The sequence below is a fragment of a genome, unplaced genomic scaffold (genome assembly GCF_019419815.1).
Source record: "Pyrus x bretschneideri cultivar Hongxiangsu unplaced genomic scaffold, Pyrus_bretschneideri_v1 Contig1, whole genome shotgun sequence".
NCBI lineage: Eukaryota > Viridiplantae > Streptophyta > Magnoliopsida > Rosales > Rosaceae > Pyrus > Pyrus x bretschneideri.
In genome coordinates, this window is record NW_025999390.1 from 13,755,266 (window position 1) to 13,775,680 (window position 20,415).

The following is a 20,415-nucleotide window of genomic DNA, read 5'->3' on the forward strand; positions in this document are numbered from 1 at the left end:
GGCTTTGAATTTCATGGGTAAATGTTTTGTTTTAAGTGCATACAAGCATGATTCCGCCTTTAATTGTTAATTGCATGCTATTGATGTTGCTTAAATGAACATGTTTTTCACAAATTTTCCTTCAGTTATTACATAAAATTACTGGCAGCTGGGATTTAAGTTCTATAATATAATACATGCATTTTTAGAGTTATAATGCATGTATCTAGCTTTAAATTTGTGGCTTATGGAATTCCTAGGTTAATGACATTTTATGAAATCATTTAGTTTGTTAGGAGTTATATTGTAAACCTTTATTTTTTATGTCTTTTCATATTTTTCACTTTAAGTTGTAAGCCTATAAATACTTGTATTTGTAAAGAAGAAGGGGGAAGTTGTTAGAATTATCATATTGATATTTGAGTTGTAAACTCGTTTTTATGTACCTTTCTGCTACTTTGTTCTTTCTAGTGTCTATGTTGTAGGCTGGTACTAGAATCAAAGTTTATAGGATTTTTAGGTCTCTCCTCGCACTAAGAGATAGTGGACCCTACCTATCTATTTTATCTATCATTTTAATTCGTTTCTGTCCGCTACGCCCTGCATCAGACATAAAAATAAAGGCTTACAATATAACTCCTAACAAACTAAATGATTTCATAAAATGTCATTAACCTAGGAATTCCATAAGCCATAAATTGAAAGCTAGATACATGCAGTATAACTCTAAAAATGCATGTATTATATTATAAAACTTAAATCCCAACTGCCAGTAATTTTATGTAATAACACCTTTAATCCTTGGCCTGCATCAAAGAGAGATAGAGAGATGTAAAGGGAGGTTGACACATTGGGAGTGGTAAGAGTTGACGTTTGGGGATGATTGGAGAAACAAATTGAGGAGGATGTAGAGGGAGAGTATAGAGGGTTCTAGTGGAATCGTGGAGGTTCCAAACTTACCTTTTTTTTTAAATAAAATTGACTAGGCTATTTTTTTGTTAGGGATGGAGATGCATTTGGTCTGTCACTGTTCATTGGATTCTACCACTGTTCATTGAGTGGATTAAATAGGCTAAGTGCTGATACATTTTTTTAGGGGTGGACTTGTTCTTACATCATTATATTCGGGTCTGATAAAGAAAACGTTATATTTTTATTTGGGATGAAAATACCCTTCTATATTGGCTCTCATGATCTTATACCACCTGCAACACAAGTTGATTTAGTTTTACGTACAATCATGTACATTGCACAAAAATTTGGGTACAAATGCGACGAAGGGGATCATGTCCAATCCTTGATTTACAATTGTGATTTAGTAACCTATGTGATAATGTATAATACTAAATAACTAACAAACGCGAATAATATGGATAGATCCATGATTCGAAACTCGGATGGATTAAACTATAATCCAATTATTATAAAAATTTGTACATTTTGATATACATCAGCAGGCTAGTATATTCAATTAATTTGACTAAGGGGGAGAAGGGCTAGAAATTATTACAATAATTCAAGAGTGAGATGGAGTTTCGAACAAAAATATAGGGTAAAAACCCAACACCCTAGAATTTGGCTTGCAATCTCGTAATCCTAGAATTCTTCTATATCAAGTTTCACCGAAAATATCTTACAATCATCGGTTATTATTCAGATAACAGCGGTAAGAAAAATTAACATATCATTTTACTAGAATTTGAGCTATGTTCATAAGTTGGCGTTAGTAATTAAAATTCCATTATCTTCTCTCACATGAATTAGAAATCCTATTCAGCAATGGACCCTTCAAGTGACGCGCTTCCAGCTCATGTCGATATTGTCCCATGATAGATGATACTACACACGAAATTCCATGATACTAATCATAATTAACTATTAAACTAAAATTATATATTAACCAAAACAAAATTGTGATTTATTATTAATTTATTATACTAAAATGGCATCGGAGTAATTAAACCCAATAGAATGTCGCATTCCAGATCCCCGCATGCTTTTAAACCCGACAACGTTCTTTTTCTCCTTCCACCTTCTTTTATCCTTTCTGACAGTCGCAGCCACAGAGCGACTGTACTCTCACTCTCTCTTCATCTTCTACATTTTGGATATACTAAATCTACCCAGCTCAAGCTTTTTAGTCATGGCCGCCGAGGCCTTCTGGTTCGGAGTGCTGCTTCTTCTTCTCCCATGTTTCTCAGCCATGGCGAAGCAGACTTACATTGTGCAGATGAACCACCACTCCAAGCCGGAATCCTACGCCACACACCACGACTGGTACTCCGCCAGCCTCCAATCCCTCTCCTCCGACTCAGATTCCCTCCTTTACACCTACACCGATGCCTACCATGGCTTCGCCGCCTCCTTAGATCTGGAGCAGGCCGAGCTGCTCCGCCAGTCAGACTCCGTCATCGGCGTCTACGAAGACACGGTTTACAACCTTCACACCACTCGGACCCCCGAGTTTCTCGGTCTCGATACCGAATTGGGGCTCTGGGAGGGTCACTCGACCCAGGATTTGAACCAGGCCTCGAATGACGTCATCGTTGGAGTTCTCGACACCGGGGTCTGGCCCGAGTCCAAGAGCTTCGATGACACCGGAATGCCCGAGATCCCTACCCGGTGGCGGGGCCAGTGCGAATCGGGGCCCGATTTCGCGGCAACGCTTTGCAACAAGAAGCTAATCGGAGCTCGGAGCTTCTCGAAAGGTTACCACATGGCCTCCCGTGGGAGCTACTTGAGAAAACCGAGGGAAGTCGAGTCTCCGCGCGACAGAGACGGTCACGGTACCCACACCTCCAGCACCGCGGCCGGGTCCCTCGTGGCCAACGCCAGCCTCCTCGGATACGCGACCGGAACGGCTCACGGAATGGCCCCTCACGCGCGCGTCGCCACCTACAAGGTCTGCTGGAGCACCGGGTGTTTCGGGTCAGACATTCTCGCGGGCATGGATCGGGCCATCGTTGACGGCGTCGACGTCTTGTCACTCTCCCTAGGCGGTGGCTCCGCTCCCTACTACCGCGACACGATCGCGATTGGCGCGTTCACGGCTATGGAAAGGGGTATTTTCGTCTCTTGCTCTGCCGGGAACAGTGGGCCCACTAGAGCCTCGTTGGCCAACACAGCCCCCTGGATCATGACCGTTGGAGCCGGGACCTTGGACCGGGATTTCCCGGCTTACGCTTTGTTAGGCAACAAACTCCGGTTCACTGGCGTTTCGCTTTACAGCGGGACCGGAATGGGAAACAAACCGGTCCAGTTGGTTTACAACAGGCGGTCCAACAGCTCTAGTAACTTGTGCATGCCCGGTTCGCTCAACCCGGATTTGGTTCGTGGGAAAGTGGTGATGTGCGACCGAGGCATCAACGCACGTGTCGAGAAAGGTGGCGTCGTGCGCGCAGCTGGGGGGATTGGGATGATACTGGCCAACACCGCAGCCAGCGGTGAGGAGTTGGTGGCTGATAGTCATTTGCTACCTGCAGTTGCCGTCGGGAGACGAGTCGGTGACCAAATCAGGGAATATGCTCAGCACGATCCCAATCCGACGGCTGTGATTACTTTCGGAAGGACTGTGCTGAATGTACGGCCGTCACCGGTCGTGGCGGCGTTTAGTTCACGGGGGCCCAATATGGTGAACCCCCAGATCTTGAAGCCGGACGTGATTGGTCCAGGTGTCAATATTTTGGCGGCATGGTCAGAGGCAGTCGGGCTCACGGGCCTTGAGGAGGACAAAAGGAAGAGCCAGTTCAACATCATTTCAGGTAACGGCTAGTTTGTTAACATTATTTGATCGGAAGAGCTCTCCTTAGCTCAGATGGGGATTCTCTGACCGGTCCATATTAACTGTTCAAATTTAATTCAACAGCTCTAAATATGAAGCTTTTTAAAAATTATAATAATTGCAACTGTTAGATTAAATTTGAAGAGTCCAGTCCAAATGCACCGGACTGTTGATGATGTTGACTAATTTGAAGTTGACTCGACCTTTGTGATTTTGTCGCAGGTACATCAATGTCATGCCCACACATTAGTGGGCTTGCAGCATTGCTCAAGGCGGCCCATCCGGAATGGAGCCCAAGTGCTGTGAAATCTGCCCTAATGACCACAGCTTACACCCATGACAACACCAAGGCCCCTCTCCGAGACGCGGCCGATGGCACGATTTCGAACCCGTCGGCTCACGGTTCCGGGCACGTCGACCCCTCGAAGGCGCTGTCACCGGGCTTGGTTTACGACATTGCTACCGAGGACTACATTGCATTTTTGTGCTCATTGGAGTACACCAATGAGCATGTGCAAGCCATTGTCAAGAGGCCCAATGTTACTTGTGCAAGAAAGTATTCGGACCCGGGCCAGCTCAACTACCCTTCGTTCTCAGTCATGTTCTGGAACAAAAAGAAAAGGGTTGTGAGTTACACCCGGGAATTGACGAATGTCGGGCCTGCCGGATCTGTATACAGAGTCGCCGTGACCAGTCCTTCGATGGTGAGGACCATCGTGAAGCCCACAAGGCTTGTGTTCAACAATGTAGGAGAGAAGCAGAAGTACACGGTCACATTTGTGGCTTCGCAGGGTGCAGAGAAAACATCAAGGTCGGAATTCGGGTCAATCATGTGGTCAAACCCACAGCACCAAGTGAAAAGCCCAGTTGCTTTTGCATGGACGCAGTTGATAGATTGAGATTTTAGGCTTTTTTCTGCTGTTGGGCTAGAAAGTGCTTTTGGTTTTGGGATTTCGGCTTTTAAGGAAAGCACTTCAATGGGGTTGGTGGGTTGAATTTGGGTGGGAGTTGACATTGCCAATGTTTATGGGTATGGCTTTTCACCAACGCGTGAACAAGTTTAATTCTCATACATAGGAATCAAACTGCTTGAGTTTGATTTGTCTAGCACCATTGCTATGAACGCCATTTTATCGAAATCAAACTAACGAGACCATGAACAATTAGACACTCTTTTTAAACTCAAAATTCTCATACATAATTGTTTCTACGTATTGATAGTCTAAGACCTACCTTGCGTACGAAGGTACAAATTTGTCGTAAAAACCATTGCAAATCTACTCATAGATAAACATTTCCTCAACAGAGAGCAAAAAGTCCAGGGGCAATACTCTAAAATTTACTTCATAGCTCACATAAATTTTGCATCTCTCAAATATTTGCATAATTTAGACTAAAAAGGCAAAACAAAGCTTCCACACTGAAAGTATAAATACTAATAACATATACTACAAGGGTTGCAACAGGTTATTCTACAACAGCAACGTGGGCGTACCTTCGGACATTTAGGGCAAGAGCATTTCCATTTGCAACAGTTGCCGCAAGAGCAATCGGGACATAAACACGATGGAAAAATGCAACAATTCCTGCTGCATGAAATATTTTTGCAGCAGTTGGACCGGGGACATGTGCAGCAGCATCGCCACTTTGGTAGCCGACAGCAGGCACACGGATTACAGTTACATGGGCCGCAGTCACAGCAGCGTGGCATTTCTAGGTGAAGAGAGCACCCGTCGCAGCAGCAACAGCAAATCCATGAGCAGCTGAAACAGGGCATTCCGCTGTACCACAAACATACTTATGTCATATTCGGAACAAATTTACCTTTCCAATACTGCTATTTGAACGCAAAAGTTCAATAATTCAGAAGTGTTAGAAGACTTCTTCCCTCAATGTTTCTATAAGATTACCACTTTTTTTTTGTATTGCAGTCACTGTCGAGTATAAACTTAGTTTCAACTTAATAAGGAGCAGAGAATCAAAACTAGAGAATTAAAAACTCGTAAAGTAACATAAATCATTAAGACAAAAGGAAAAAATGGTACCATAGCCATTTCCAGAAGCGACAGGACCGGCGTTTCTTTCGATTCCTGTTAGAAAGAGAGAAAACTGATTTACTCCACGCAAGGGGCGCTAAACTTTACAAAAAATTGTTTAAGTTGTTCTTACGTAGGTATTAACGGATCTGGGTTTGCAACCACAAAATCAGTAATCCTGCAAAATAGTCAAATTCAATCCACAATCAGTTTACTCACACTACATGTACCGAGACTAGATTTAACAAAATTAGTACGTTTTCAGTTCGAATTCTTCTAGTTCAAATTTTGAGAACTAGATGCTACAAAAGGTAACGGAAAGAGTTACTTACTCTTTGCAGCATCTCGATGCAGGTTGAAGCCGTTCAACAGATTTCAGTTCGTCCTGCAAACAAATAAGTTCATTGTTTAACTTCCACATAAACCAAATAAGAAGAACCAAGTAAACAGCAATGATATATTAAGTGAATATCTTTTCTGTTTGCAAACTCTATGACATGATTGATTAAAAGCGGCATTTCGGCTGCAGATACGCAGGACTTAAATTATGAAAACTTCCTTGGTTTGTTTACGATGGAAACTTCAATTATTCAGTGGAAAGTTACTACATTAGCATTGAAAGATGAGAGATGAAACGTTTTGAGCTCAAGTTGCAAACGTCTTAAATTTCTCTAATGCGTCGGAGTTAATCTAATCCGGTTTAAGGTTACTATGGATTATATATGCACACAAAGACCATCCTTATTGATTGGTCAACGAACTTCTTTGTTATTATTGGCTGATCTGTTAAACATAATTGGGTTACCAAATGGGCCGGATCCCTTTCCACCTAATCCACCTAGTCTGGATCCGAACCGTTGAAATTTGATCTAACGGCTACAAACAGGGAGCCCCTTAAAGTGATAATAACTGTAACCGTTGAATCAAATTTCAATGTACAGATCTCGGACTAGGTGGATTAGGTGGAAAGGGATCAGTAGAGGATCCCTTTTCTACCGAATGAAGTCAGTGAAAACCTGCCAAAGACATTTGGGTGCACAAAGTGACAGGAGAACAGAATACCACCCATTATGGAACTAAAACTCAATAATTATGAAACTAATTCTAAATCACTATCACTAATTCAGGTTGGATTAGCCGGTGAAGATTATACAGAAACGGTGAGAATAGTTCGCGGAGTTCCTCCTCCACGCCGGTGGGGTTCGCGCTGCTAAACGAAGTTAATTACTGTCACCTGCATAATATAACTGACCAACACTTTCTATACCATGCAAACAGAGGAGTATTACTAAATGGATCGACTACATTAAGTTCCGAAACTTTAGAGTTAATTAATCCCTTGAAAGTTAAAACAAAACAACATTGAAATGGTTCGTAGTAAATTAGGATCACTCTCAACCAAATGATTTTAACTTGATCATTTCCATGTTAATTAACTCTAAGCTAAGAGTTAAAGCAGGATATTGTCTAGCTTTATGAGCACATCCTCAAGGGAAGATTATCTTAATCATGGTTTTATCGTACACAAAACCGAAAGTCCTACCTTTTCACTGTTCACATAATTAAGCCAATGAGATTAAAGAAAAAGCATAGCTTTTCCAGTCCAAATCAAGAAAAGAAATGCTTTTTAATCCAAGAATGATTTGAAAAAACGAATCATTTAACAAAGACAGAAAGGGCATGAAATCTTTAATTAACATTTTAACCCAAATGATAATTATATTCAAAGTTTTAATTTTTCAACTCAAAGAAGTTAAATTAATTAGTAAAAGTAAAAGAAAATTGAAAAATCAGAGTTACCTCAAGAAAACCAATCTCCCTCTCAAGCATCTGAACCCTGGCAGTTTCTCTGCGCTTCCCATACAAATCAGGATACTGCGGCGGCGACTTTGGGCGTGGCGGTGGCAGTGACGGCACAGAAGCAGAGCAACCAGAAGGAGCTGCCATTTCAAATAGTAATCAAAACCCAGTTGCAAAATCACCTAAAACTCAGACCCCAAATGAAGAAAACGACAGCGGAGATTACAGAGAGAAAAGATGTAACAGTAATGCTTCTGATAGAAGCACTGCAGTTGCAGCGATTAGTAATTACACACAAAAAAAAAAAAAAAAAAAAAAAAAGCTCATCAATCAAAAGCTCTCGGCAGAAAAGCACTTATGAAGCGGCAAAGCAAATGATGGTAGGTGTAGAAATGAAACGATGGAAAGCAGTAACTAGGGACTCTGACAAGGATAAAAATTACGACCCAGAACCACAAAAGATAAAAAGAGAAGTTGTACAGCGAATAAATGCTCTGCAAACAGAAGGGGATTAATGGGGAAGTTTAAAGATTTAAACTTTATCAAACGCAATCAAAAGGGTAGTAGTATTAATTAGAATTACAAAAAGGGGCAGCCATTTATTCAAAATTCTCACAACTCACAGGGCTCAATGGAGTGAATGAGTGTTTTTTTTTTCAAAAAAGAAACATGGGTTTTTGGTTTTCTTCCTTCTCGAGGCGCATCCAACTTGGGTTTTGTTTGCATGTTTTGGTAATTGCAGAGACAGTTAATTAACCTAATTAATTAATTAATTAAACCAATAGTAATAGCAATGGTAATAGTAAAGACGGCTGTGCAAAAAAAGCCTGCTACTGCAAGTGTCCGTACGAACACATTTGGCAAATATTTTGAGTGAGATTTTTGGGGTTGAATTTGTAGAAAAACAACTTAAACAAGTAAAAACTAAAGCTTTTTGTGTGTGTTTTTAAATAAATAAATTTGTTGAATTTGTATTATTTTTAGATTGAAGGGGTGAGGGAGTTGCAGGATTTGCAGAGGAAGAAGCGAAAAGCACGATGGGGAGTACCTCAGACAGCACGTGACTGCTGCGTAGAAAATAGAAAAAAGGGGGGAAATCAGAAGTTTTTGGGCAAAACAGAGACTTGGACAAATCAAGCCCTGATTTTGAGAATAACTAACCATCTGGGTAAAAGCTCGTGTCAATTTTACCTTTATCTTGTACCACCGTAATTGGAGGACTTTTATGGTACATGTATATTACTACCGTAACGTTATTAGCTGAAAATTTAACCTTATGTGAATAGAAATTTACATTCGTTGTCGTACAATTGACGCAAGATGCTACAATAATAATGTGTTCGTGTCATGAAAGTTGCGGCATCAACTTTTATCTTAATTTTCAGATGAAGTTACACTTTTAATTAATTAGAGTGGTTTTTGATTTAGTGTTTGAAGTTTCGATGCTGGCATGGTTAATTTACCTTTTTAAATTTTGTAGTTGAAATCATTAACTTCGTTTACCTGAAGAAGAAATATTTGGTGTGGCGATACATGCATCTTCGACATTTTAAGTCATCTAACTTTTTAATCACATATTAACGTGACCAAAATAACAATTCAGATCCATAAACATGTCTAAAACAAAATTAATTCATGTGATATCCTCACTTTCCGCTTATTGATTTATGTGCACGTGAGTGAAGCTTTCTTGTAAAGTCAACACACTTGAAATGCCTAAGAGCATCTTCAATGGAGACGTCAAAAGATAAATATCAAATGTTAATTTGATGGTTGACGTGACAATGTCAGATTTTCTATTTATCCAACCGATATGTTTTTTTGTTATAAATGATATTTGTATGACCTATTTTAAAAAGAAATCAATTAAAATAAATTTTCAAGATCTATAATTGGTGCATTAATGGGATCCACAAAATAAAATAATTAAAAATTATTTGACATCATATTTTCTCATATGTCAATCCACAAAAGATTTGGAGTTTACTCCTACCTTCAAATTTGATTACATGACATTTCACTTAGGATTTGTGTGACATCTCACATCGCCTAGGGGAATGATCCTTATATGTATATTCTCATCTCTACCTAGCACGGGGCCTTTTGGGAGCTCACTGGCTTCGGGTTCCGTAGGAACTCCGAAGTTAAGCGAGAAGGGGGCTAGAGCAATCCTAGTGGGTAAAATACCTTTGTACCAACAGGGTAAGAGCCCCCCGTTGCTCTGATACCAAATTGTCACTTCCCGGGCCCGCTCCACCATCGTAGCATGATATTGTCTTCTTTGGGCTTACCATTCCCTCACGGTTTTGTTTTTGGGAACTCACGAGCAACTTCCCAGTGGGTCACCCATCATGGGATTGCTCTAGCCCCCTTCTCGCTTAACTTCGGAGTTCCTACGGAACCCGAAGCCAGTGAGCTCCCAAAAGGCCTCGTGCTAGGTAAAGATAGAAATATACATATAAGGATTATTCCCCTAGGCAATGTGGGATATCACAATTTGACATCTCCTTTGAAGATGGTCTAAATTGACAATACACATTGCTGCCACGTTAGATTTCATTCTTTAATTACCAAGCTAGCCATTTTTGAATAATTGCAAAAATAAACTAATTACATAATTACACTTTTCGAAATCAAAACTATATGGACCAAAAAGCAGAGAGTAAAGTTATCTCGACATATAAACTAACACAACATATTCAAAAAAAAAAAAATTCTAGTGAAAAACTTATAGGTTATTTTCCATGAAAGGATTAAGGAAGATAGTTGGATAGAGAAATTTGAGGGAAGGGTGAAAATTTTGGGTGAAGTAGATTTGAAATGGAGGAGAAAAGCAAAATACGGATGTTGAAATAAAATGACCAAAACAATGTCGTTTTGAATCTTGATAAGGTCTAAACAAGATAAATTAAAAAAAAAAAAAAAAAAAAAAAAAGAAAGAAAAAAAAAAGAGTCAATTCTTCTTCCATGCGCTTACGTTGCGACTATCGTCATAGGCATCCCTACTCGTTTACACTCTCCAATACAAGTAGTCCCAAATAGGGTGATAGGGCCACATTTCTATTGAAAATTTGTCTCAACAAGTATGTCCAAACCAAATTATTGGGATGAAAGTTTGTCAAATGGGTGGTCTCATTGGCCTTCAACTTTGGGGGCCACCTTTTTACTGCATCTTATACAAAAATGACAGTGATAATAGTCCTTTTACGCACAAGTTCCTATTTAGAGAGTTTTTTTTATGGAATAATGTTATTCACACATCTATTCTTACTTTTTACATATTTTTTTAATTTGTTATTGTCAAATCGAATGACTAAAAATATTCTTTCACCAAGATCATTTTTACTTTAATTTCTAAACCCCAACCCCAAAGTATGAACAGTCAGAAATATTCTTCATCATTTTTACTTTAATTTCTAAACTCCAACCCCAAAGTATGAACAGTCAAAAATATTCTTTTACCAAGATCATTTTGTCAAGATCATTTTTACTGAAAATATTCTTTCACCAAGATCATTTTGTCAAGATGAACAGTCAGAAATTTAATCTATACTATTATTAAGAGAACAGGCCTTGTCAACTTTTTTTCCTCACTTTTTCTAATTTTGTCCTCACTTTTGAATAGACAATATTGACATGAGGAGGGCAAAATAGTAATTTTGTACCTTTTGACAAAATGACAACCATATTCCTATTTTTCCTATTTTATCCTTTTTTATACTTATTTTTCCAATTTTACCCTCACTTTTGATACACAATAGTTACATAAGGAGGACAAAATAATAATTATGTAGTATTAAAAAAATATGCACTTATTAAGAGAAATTATTCACACACATAAAATGTATGCTCTCTGCTAGTTTCAATTAACCCATGTCACCCTTGTATTACACTGTACCTGCAGACACACTTGTATTTATTGGGCTTCAATTATCCAGCTATATTCTCAGTAAAAATGGTCCATAATCTCAGTTACAGCTGGCCCATTACTTACATTTGTTTCAAATTACTCATGAAAATATGTAGTCCCACACTTCAATCCACCTGACTTTTGACTTTGGATTTCTACGCCTCTCTTAAAGTACAAGGAGTCAGTTAATATTACAATATAATGATATTTCTTTTTATTTGTAAGTGATATCCTCTTCACTTGTAAGTGAGAGGTTTTAGGTTTAATTCTTGCCAAATGCGAATTTGAACCAAAATATTGTTTGTTCATTGTAAGGCTTAGCCCACTCTCTTACCACATGAGTGTAGATAATATCTTTTGTTAAAGAAAAGATACAATAATTTGCCAATTTGGTATCCAAAGCTTGACTTGTTCCAAAAATGCATATATAAGTCATAACAAATGATGAGGAGATTATCTCAAAGTGGGACTCTCCATGGACTCTCCGCCACCTCATGTTTTTAGCACAATATTTTATCATGTTGGCATAGAAATTGTGCCACAAATATGGAGTGGTAGAGAGTCTATAAAAAATCACTTTTGCGAGAGTCTCCTTAATATTTCCAATAAATCATTGTTGTTCACACCCAGTGACACACCAAATCGTAACTTGTAAGGACTAAGCAAACATGGACGGAGCCAATGAAGGCTCACTGGGGGCAGATGCCCCCACTCAAGTAATTCGTTTGTTTAGTTATAGACTACAATTATATAATATACACGGATTATCTTTGAAGAAAATATATGTATCTAATATCCAACATACATTCATTCATTCTACTTATACTTCATATCAAATATTATATGAGTAATTGTGCTCTTGTTCTATCATTCAAACTGAAAATACCCTCTCCGGCCTATCATGTACTTATATTTTTCTCATCACTTTGCCACTTTCCACTACTATATTGAAATTTTTGTAACATTGGAATTGTGATACATCATCATTTGAAACCATCCTTAATATCATATTGCGTATAACCATACTATAATAAAGTTTTCTTAGTTGTTTTCAATTGCCCCCACTATAAGAAATTTATGGCTCCGTCTCTACGAGCAAACTTCCCAAGGCAATAACCAATGAGTTCTATGATGTGGTGACAATTATCTCCGTTTTGTTATATTTTGTCCTACTTTTAACTTTCATGATAGGCGAACTTGTGATTAGCTCGTACATATTGGTACACATAGAAATGCACTCTTCCCCCACCCAAACTCAACCATTGGTTGTCAAAAATGAGGACCTAGATTGTCTGCCCTTCCCATCTCATATTTTTCTCATATTCTTCTATTTTTGTGGTTATGGTTAAGTCACGTTAACATTTTATATTCTTATTACTTTTTGTCTTATTATTTTTATAAAAAAACAATATAAAATGTTAACGTAGCTTAACCATGATCACATAATATAAAAGGGGATGAAAAATGTATGGAATGGGAAGGATAGACAATCCAGATCCCAAAAATGAGGCGGAGTGAGAATTTGTCAATTTAAAATAAAACATCTTACTCAATTGACATAACTTACGACTAGAACTTTACTGTGAGTGAAATATCCAACGGTAGAAAAAGAGCTTTGTAAAAATAGATTGCCAAAATTGAGAGAGAATTTTACCAAACCAAATTAATTCAATTACACAAGTCAGGCTCCCGTACGGTTGCGGAATAGTTTTTGAACTTCACGCGCCATCGGTGGGGGTGACCACGCCTCTAGAGGGAGGGAGATGGGTGAGATATTTTTCATTATGATCAGAATATAGGTGGTACATCATCTGTTTTTATATAAATGGTGAGAAATTTTATTTTTTAAATTATTTATTTTTTAACACACATATTTCATCATTTTGTATAATGATACGTAATGTATTATTCTATGTTCCGATCATACAAAGTCTCATTATTTCCTTGATTCATTCATTCATCCAAGTAGGACCCGCCGGTGAGGCGACACATCATGAATTTCCTGCTCTTTCTCAAAGTACTACGGCAAAAAGAGGGGTCTCTGAATCTCTGATAACGTGTCGAGTGGGCCAGGCCTACCATTTCTCCGGCTACAAAGCCCAAGGCACCACCTCTCCCATTCTCTCTTCTCCTCCGTGAAGGTGCTAACGTGCTAACGTGCAACACACCACACGTGTGCACGCTTATAGTTACCCTGTTTGGCAAAATGCCCTCACAGAATCACAGGCAAAAGCTCTTGGCTCGAAAATAATACCTATAGTTTATTTAACATTTATTTACCAAGAAAAAAAATGTTTTATTTTATTTTATGTCTGAAATTTGTAGGAGCTTTTTGTGTGTGTCTTGAGCGACCGAGTAACGTAACATGGAAGACTGTACTTGAGCAGTCTTTCTTAGGAGGAAATGGGTCGATCGTCCACGGGCGGGAGTGCAATTTTTATCTAATGATGCCAAAGCAGAGACGGAGAATAAAAAAGTTAAACTAGCTCTTTCCTTTATTTAATTATGAGATTCGAACTCATGATCTTCTTTGACAGAACAAACTTGCATTAGCATTTTATGGGCTTTCCTAATCTGTGTTGGCATGTGGGCTTGTTGAATGGTAGGCCATTGTCCTTAGATAAGCATTTTGTAATTGTGCGACGTGAGTGTAATTAGGAAGGGCATGTTTTTGATAAGAACGCCGCTTATGTTTCTACATGTTGTTGATAAGAATGCCGATTATGTTTCCACATGTTGTTGATAAGAATACTGCTTATGTTTCTACATGAGCTTGATAAGACTAGTGCTTATAAGAAAGCTGTTTATGTTTCAACATGTCGTTGATAAGAATGCCGCTTATGTTCCCGACTTTCACGTAAGCGTTAATGACATTTCTTGGTCTTCTTGTATTGTCTGGGATTTTTATCCTTCAATAACGTAACGTCTCTTTCAAAAACTAAACTAAAAGAAAGAAAGAAAGAAGAAAAAAAAAAGGATAGAAGGATGGAAAGCAACCCCTAAACTGTAGGTCAGAAAAGTCCATGAAACACAATCCAAAAGGTCATTAAGTGCAAACTTAACATAATTATTATATTTTGTTAAACTTTGCAAACCTTTGAAAGGTGACGAGCATCTCTAGCAATAATTCAAAGGGTCATAGAAAGATGTGAAAGAATCTTTGAACTGTAGTCCAATCGGACACCAAACAAGTTAACGTAAGAACAACGAACCTGAACGCCCTCCTTCGAAGAGATTTACGCTTTTAAATATTCTCCTTGACTTTGAGCTACCAAACTCAAATAATTAAACAAAAAGTTCAGCCAAATTAAGCAACGTGGTACACCTCTTAAAGATTAAACCAAAAGGCTCTGTTGATTCCAAGCGCAAACTCTCCCGTTTCATTGGCCAGCAATCGTCATCTCGAACAAGCAACCGCATCTCTGCCAAGCAAGCACATTTGAATTCAGATATTCTTCCAACTTATGCGTATGGTATATGCAGAGTCAAAACATTTGAATGTAGAAACCACTAGACCCTAAAGCCTCCCTAAGGCAAGAAGCTTCCCTACTTTTGCTTAGTCTATCTCTAAGCTTTGTGTATAAAAAGAAAAGACCCTTGTTAGCAACGAGATCAAACTCCAAGTTTGTCATCGAGCGAAGCAGAATAATTGAATATAGATAGCAAAGAAAGAGATGGGGGCAAAAGACAATATGATCATGCCTATAATTAGCAAGATGTACTGTTCGTCTTCTCAGGCTGTGCTTGTCGTAAGGAGGAGGCCACCCATGATAAACGGAGGTGGTTTTGTGGTTACGGATTGTAGTCAGAAGGTTTCTTTCAAGGTTGACGGATCTGGAATTCTGGGGAAAAAGGATGAGATGATTCTGAGGGACAGTGATGGAGAAGCCTTGCTTCTTATTCGTCGAAAGGTATACATATATATGTCCAATTCAAAAAATTCAAAACAGAATTTCAATCAAGCATGCATCTATAAGACAAAACATATTTCATTTTGCATTATGGCATGTACATGAAGAGGTGTTAGGGATGCTTAATCAGTTTCCGCTCACTCCTATTGATTCGTTTATGTACCAGGGTGCAATGGTCGAGGCCCTCAGCATTTATCGGAAATGGAGGGGGTATAGTTTAGACTATGAAGGATCACAGGATCAGATGGTTTTCTGTTTAAAAGAGCCAAACTCGTGTTTGGCAAGGACTCAAGCAATTAGAATCTCAACGAAAGCCACAAAAAACAAAGACTGGGACTTTGAGATCAAGGGCTATTTTCCTGATAAGGATTGTAGTATTGTTGACTCTAAGGGCAACACAATGGCACAGGTAATTAATTCGAATTCAAGACGAACCTATAAGACTTTCCTTCTTTGTAAATTGCTTCTGAAATGATTAAGGTGGGGATTTGTCGTTGGTTAAATTGAAACACAGATCGGGGTGAAGAAGGAATTGATGGCGAGCAAGGATCTCTACCATGTTGTGGTGACACCAGGCATGGATCAAGCTTTCATCATTGGAGTCATTACGATTCTTGACTACATCTACGGTGAATCCACCAGGTGCTAAATTACTACAGATTCTAAAGAGAAGCTTTCCTTGATTTCACGTCGAAACATGATAGACTCTGCAGCGGAGTTCAATTTTCTGGATTTTGGAAGCTGCTAATCCTTCAATTTTCATTTTTCATGGATTGTTTGATGGATAATGTTTTAGTTGTCCCAACCTGTACTAAGTTACTAACTGGGAACTCATTTGTTAAAGCTTTTAGAAGGTATTTTTTGCAACTCTCTGGTGTGTAATTGGTGATATATTTTTACTTTTCTCAAAAGGATGCACCACCAATGTACTAAACCGTAGATGCAGAATCCGTTTCAATTAAATACGCAATGAAAAGTGAAAATCAATTCCACAATGTAGAGGAATTCTTACCCGACTTCGCCATTTAATAGAATCTCGTGGAGGAGCCCTGCCTCTGCAGAAGCGTGAGCATGTCATTCCCGTTGTGAGTTGCCAAAAACACGGAATTTTAAACAAAGGAGACATTTCTGAAATGAAATATGTGTTCAACTACAACTAATGGGATGGGAAATTTGATTGCAAGAGATTGATAAATGATAATAGTGCAAAATTTAACATCTTTGATGGTAACCTACCGAGCACAGGTCAAGATTTCTGTCCACGGACCATCGGACCATCTTCACAGGCATCGGAATGCGTCAGGAAATCTAAACATTAGCTCAGTTGCCTGATTCAGTTAACCAATTCATAGTAAGCAGGAGAAACGTTACAACATTATGCCAAGCAAGCATTCTTCAACAACAAACATGGAAAACCAATTAATGAAATAAGTATCGCAACATTCCATCACCAAATAGAGGTGTAAAACGCCTCAGAGAAATAACAATCTCAGAAAACCATAAGGTATACAAGTTGGCAAACCGAATTCATGGAAACTAAATTTCGTTTTCATATTAACATAAATTTGTAGTACATTATCTGGGATTATAATCTAATATCAGTTAACAATAATGACAGACGCAACTAACAGCATCAACTCAACACTGTACAAGACATAACATTCTTCGTTACCAATCCACGGTATCTTCGTCATAGATCTACCACAGCACTCCCGTTGAGGTGCCTAGCCTGAGAGAGAGAAATACCAAATAGATTATTATGAGGCCGAGTCCTAAGGTCTTGTTAGGGCGCATGCCATTCCTGGGTAGCACAACAAGTGACCATAGAAGCCCTGATATTAGAAATCCCATTGTATAAAACAAGCTGTTATCCTTGGGAATTTTGTACGGTTCCGGCCTCCGAGACCAGGATGCAAGCAGCATTGAGATCCCCAAACCAGCAAGTGTGTTAAACATAGGTCCGGCATAACATCCTGACATTGCAATCTGTACACCATCTCCACCATTCATTGCCAATGCAACGTTTGACATTAAATCACCCATTGAGTTTCCCCATGCTAATACAGTCAATCCAAGGATTGATGGACTAATTCCAAAAATTACGCCAAATGCCACCAGCAAGGCAACGAGCTCGTTTGCAACAATGTAGAACCAGATGATGCTCATAAAAAACCCTCCTAAAACCCACGGAAATAAAAATTTGCGAGGGGGCTGGTCCGGTCTGGTGTGTCGATATGCAAGAACGCCAAAGACACCACTGCAGAGAAAGCCTATAAAGTAGGCAATTTCCTTGCTCAGAGATCCGACATCTTCTTGGGTGTTCCATAAGAATAACAGAAGAATGGGAGCTAACACAGCACTGGCAACAGCATAACCTTTGGACCACCTATCCTCCTCGACTATAGGGATCGTCAACTGTCTTGGCAGTGTCAACGGAATCTCCAGCAGTGATAAAAATCTAAAAGAGGAAGAGTTTTCCTTCACTGTTTCATCCTCGTTCCAACCCCACAATGACCTTGAACTGTCTGAACCAGCCTTCATATCGTGATTCGAATAAATTGCCACATTTGAAGCCCACATCCACTGTGGCAACTTACTTTGGAGTTGAGGTACCTCACTGTCTGATTCAGACTCAAGAAGCGAAGCATATACAGATTCCTCTTCATCGCTTCCCTGAGAAAATATACTTCCCCTAACTGGTAGCAATGGTGTTACAGCATCTAACCTCAATTTTCGAACATGTTTCTTCAGAAGCTCGTTTGCAGCGACCACAAATGCATAAACCACATAAATCAAGACAAACGCTATAGCACCCCCGACAGTAACCTCACCAACCATCAACATTAAGGCAAGAGACATAACAGTAAAGAGGAAAAAACATATATCTCTGATAAAGCATTTCTTATCAATCTGAAACCCCTTATCCGCCACACATAGAGATATAGTCCCAACAACAATACAAGTAACAAAGACAGCTCCCCCCAACACACTATTAAGGCCCACTCCCCCGGCATCCTTACCCACAAAAGCAGCAATGCTGGCAAACACATCAGGAGCGCCATTCCCGAGTGGAAGCAGAGACACACCGGCCACAGTAGCCGGTAGCTTCAAGAGACTCGAAAGCTTCTCCAGAGAACAACAAAAGTAATCTGCCGCAGTATTACCCAAAAGATAGAACAATGCAGCTAGCCAAATTGCCAACACTACATACCCCAAAATGCTAACTTTCTCACAGCTGCAGTAAAAGAAATGAATGTAATTCAAATACCCACCGGAAGTACACTCTGGATGGGCAATCAAGAACTCACATTTGCTCCGATACCCTTCGTGTTTGAACAACCCGGTGCATAATTGGGGATTAGGTTCTGGTATCAAATTGGCATCCGACCCATTAACACTGACACTATAATTGGACGGAGAAACATCAACTTCGGCAATCCTCCGGCGAATAATTTCGATCTGACGACCCGGATCACCAAATCCATTTACTTTGGAGCTCCATCGAGGAGGAAGAACCGAAGGGGAACTACCCAGAGAAGGGTTTCTAAGAAAGCTATCCTGGCTGTAGAACAAGAAGACCAATACCAAAGTACAAATTCCATTGAAAAGCCCACGAAATTTGGAATTTTCCACCCTAAAAAACCACTTGGGTTTGATCATGATTTCTATTCCCAACCCTCCTCCTATCAAGCCCTAAATTTCGGAATTCCAAACCCGGACAGGGGTCGATCGAGAACCCCCGAGCAGGGCAAACGAAAAAACTCTAGAGTTTTGATCCAATCAAATGGGAAATCGGCAAAAAGATCTCGAATTCAATAAAGGGGTCGAGAAATTCATGTGATAGAAAGACAATTTTGATATTATCCAAGCGAAATTAGAAGGGGTTTCAGAGGGTACCTTGGCTAGAGAGAGAGAGGGGTTTAGCACTCTTTCTGCGGAGAGAGAGAGAGAGAGACAGAGAGGAAAGAGATACAGAAAGAGTGCTAAGGAAGAAGAAGAAGAAACGAAGCTTCGTCGTGGTTTCTTTCTCCTGAGGCTTGCCAATTGAGGAAGGAGAGAGCAGAAGAAGACGACTGTGTCCTTACTCGCGCGTACCAACAGTCGCAATTTTTTATCACCAGTTTTGGTCCCAATTCAATAAAGTTTGGTGGGAAGACTGTCCTACTTGTAGTATGGAGGTTTTAAGACTTTTCAATGGGCTGGGCCGGGCCAGATTAGAAACAACAGTGGATGGGCCGGCTCAATTGGGATCGTCTATTTTTTTTTTAACAAGCAATATTATCTAATGGGAAATAATTTAGTTTCATAATGAGCGAGCATTAATGTGATCTAAATTTGCTTTTGATGAAAATTGAACCTAAAAGTTCTCTCACTTGCAAGAGAAAATAAATACTGTTAGACTGTAGATCATTTAAGTTAAACATTTGAATAAGAATCATCTGACCATTTAATATGTCGGGATCTAACTCTATTACCCTACGCACCAAAACCCACCAGGAGACACAAATCAAATTGCCAAAGGGTTTGGTTATTGTCCATAATTTGTTTAAGTTGAAATTAGATCTCCTTTCTTTCTTTTCTTGGTTTATCCATCGCCTTCTCATAATTTCTGCCACTGCTCTTCATGCATGACATTACTTGAAAAAAGATGAGCCATGATTAATGAATTATTATCGAATTGATGTAACGCTAACCACTACGAGTTGCCTCGGTAGTGAGAGACGAATTTTATATTTGTATTTCACATTGCATGTTGTACGTTCAATTTTTTGTGTTGACGATTCACACGATGGTGGTTAGAGGAATGCTGAAATACCTTTGTAAATTTTTTCAACACCCAAAAAGATAGATTGCCATGATAAAACCACAAACTAGTCCTTTAAAAAAAAATCGTGTTTGATTTGATGATTCCAAAATACAAGAAGTCGCATGCCATTGTGAACTCATGTGCATGCTTGCAAGTGATAGTCATTACAATCCATGCAACATGGTGACTTA

At 39.2% G+C, this 20,415-nt stretch overlaps 4 protein-coding genes across 6 annotated transcripts; 2 read left to right on the forward strand and 2 right to left on the reverse strand.

Moving 5' to 3' along the window:
• The first annotated feature begins 2,001 nt into the window (after positions 1 to 2,001).
• Positions 2,002 to 4,941, forward strand: LOC103950260 (subtilisin-like protease SBT1.8). The gene is made up of 2 exons (XM_048587535.1): positions 2,002 to 3,740; positions 3,983 to 4,941. The coding sequence occupies exons 1-2, from the start codon at positions 2,123 to 2,125 to the stop codon at positions 4,657 to 4,659; spliced, it is 2,295 nt and encodes a 764-aa protein (XP_048443492.1). The 5' UTR covers positions 2,002 to 2,122; the 3' UTR covers positions 4,660 to 4,941.
• A 147-nt stretch (positions 4,942 to 5,088) lies between these two features.
• On the reverse strand, positions 5,089 to 8,610 carry LOC103950262 (guanine nucleotide-binding protein subunit gamma 3). 2 transcript variants are annotated; one of them, XM_048587540.1, is made up of 6 exons: positions 8,220 to 8,610; positions 7,597 to 7,736; positions 6,129 to 6,181; positions 5,930 to 5,974; positions 5,806 to 5,850; positions 5,089 to 5,541 (listed from the first exon to the last, which is right to left on the reverse strand). In XM_048587540.1, the coding sequence occupies exons 1-6, from the start codon at positions 8,320 to 8,322 to the stop codon at positions 5,196 to 5,198; spliced, it is 732 nt and encodes a 243-aa protein (XP_048443497.1). In that variant the 5' UTR covers positions 8,323 to 8,610; the 3' UTR covers positions 5,089 to 5,195. The 2 variants fall into 2 exon arrangements, with proteins under 2 accessions (XP_048443497.1, XP_009359725.2); XM_009361450.2 differs by having other exon boundaries at positions 7,597 to 8,603.
• A 6,041-nt stretch (positions 8,611 to 14,651) lies between these two features.
• LOC103950264 (cation/calcium exchanger 4-like) lies at positions 14,652 to 19,562 on the reverse strand. 2 transcript variants are annotated; one of them, XM_018648201.2, is made up of 4 exons: positions 17,090 to 19,562; positions 16,654 to 16,745; positions 16,430 to 16,472; positions 14,652 to 14,928 (listed from the first exon to the last, which is right to left on the reverse strand). In XM_018648201.2, the coding sequence occupies exon 1, from the start codon at positions 19,075 to 19,077 to the stop codon at positions 17,116 to 17,118; it is 1,962 nt and encodes a 653-aa protein (XP_018503717.2). In that variant the 5' UTR covers positions 19,078 to 19,562; the 3' UTR covers positions 14,652 to 14,928; positions 16,430 to 16,472; positions 16,654 to 16,745; positions 17,090 to 17,115. The 2 variants fall into 2 exon arrangements, with proteins under 2 accessions (XP_018503717.2, XP_048443512.1); XM_048587555.1 differs by having other exon boundaries at positions 16,430 to 16,545.
• LOC103950263 (protein LURP-one-related 6) lies at positions 14,848 to 16,328 on the forward strand. Its single transcript, XM_009361451.3, has 3 exons — positions 14,848 to 15,417; positions 15,584 to 15,826; positions 15,932 to 16,328. The coding sequence occupies exons 1-3, from the start codon at positions 15,181 to 15,183 to the stop codon at positions 16,064 to 16,066; spliced, it is 615 nt and encodes a 204-aa protein (XP_009359726.2). The 5' UTR covers positions 14,848 to 15,180; the 3' UTR covers positions 16,067 to 16,328.
• Positions 19,563 to 20,415: the final 853 nt, after the last annotated feature.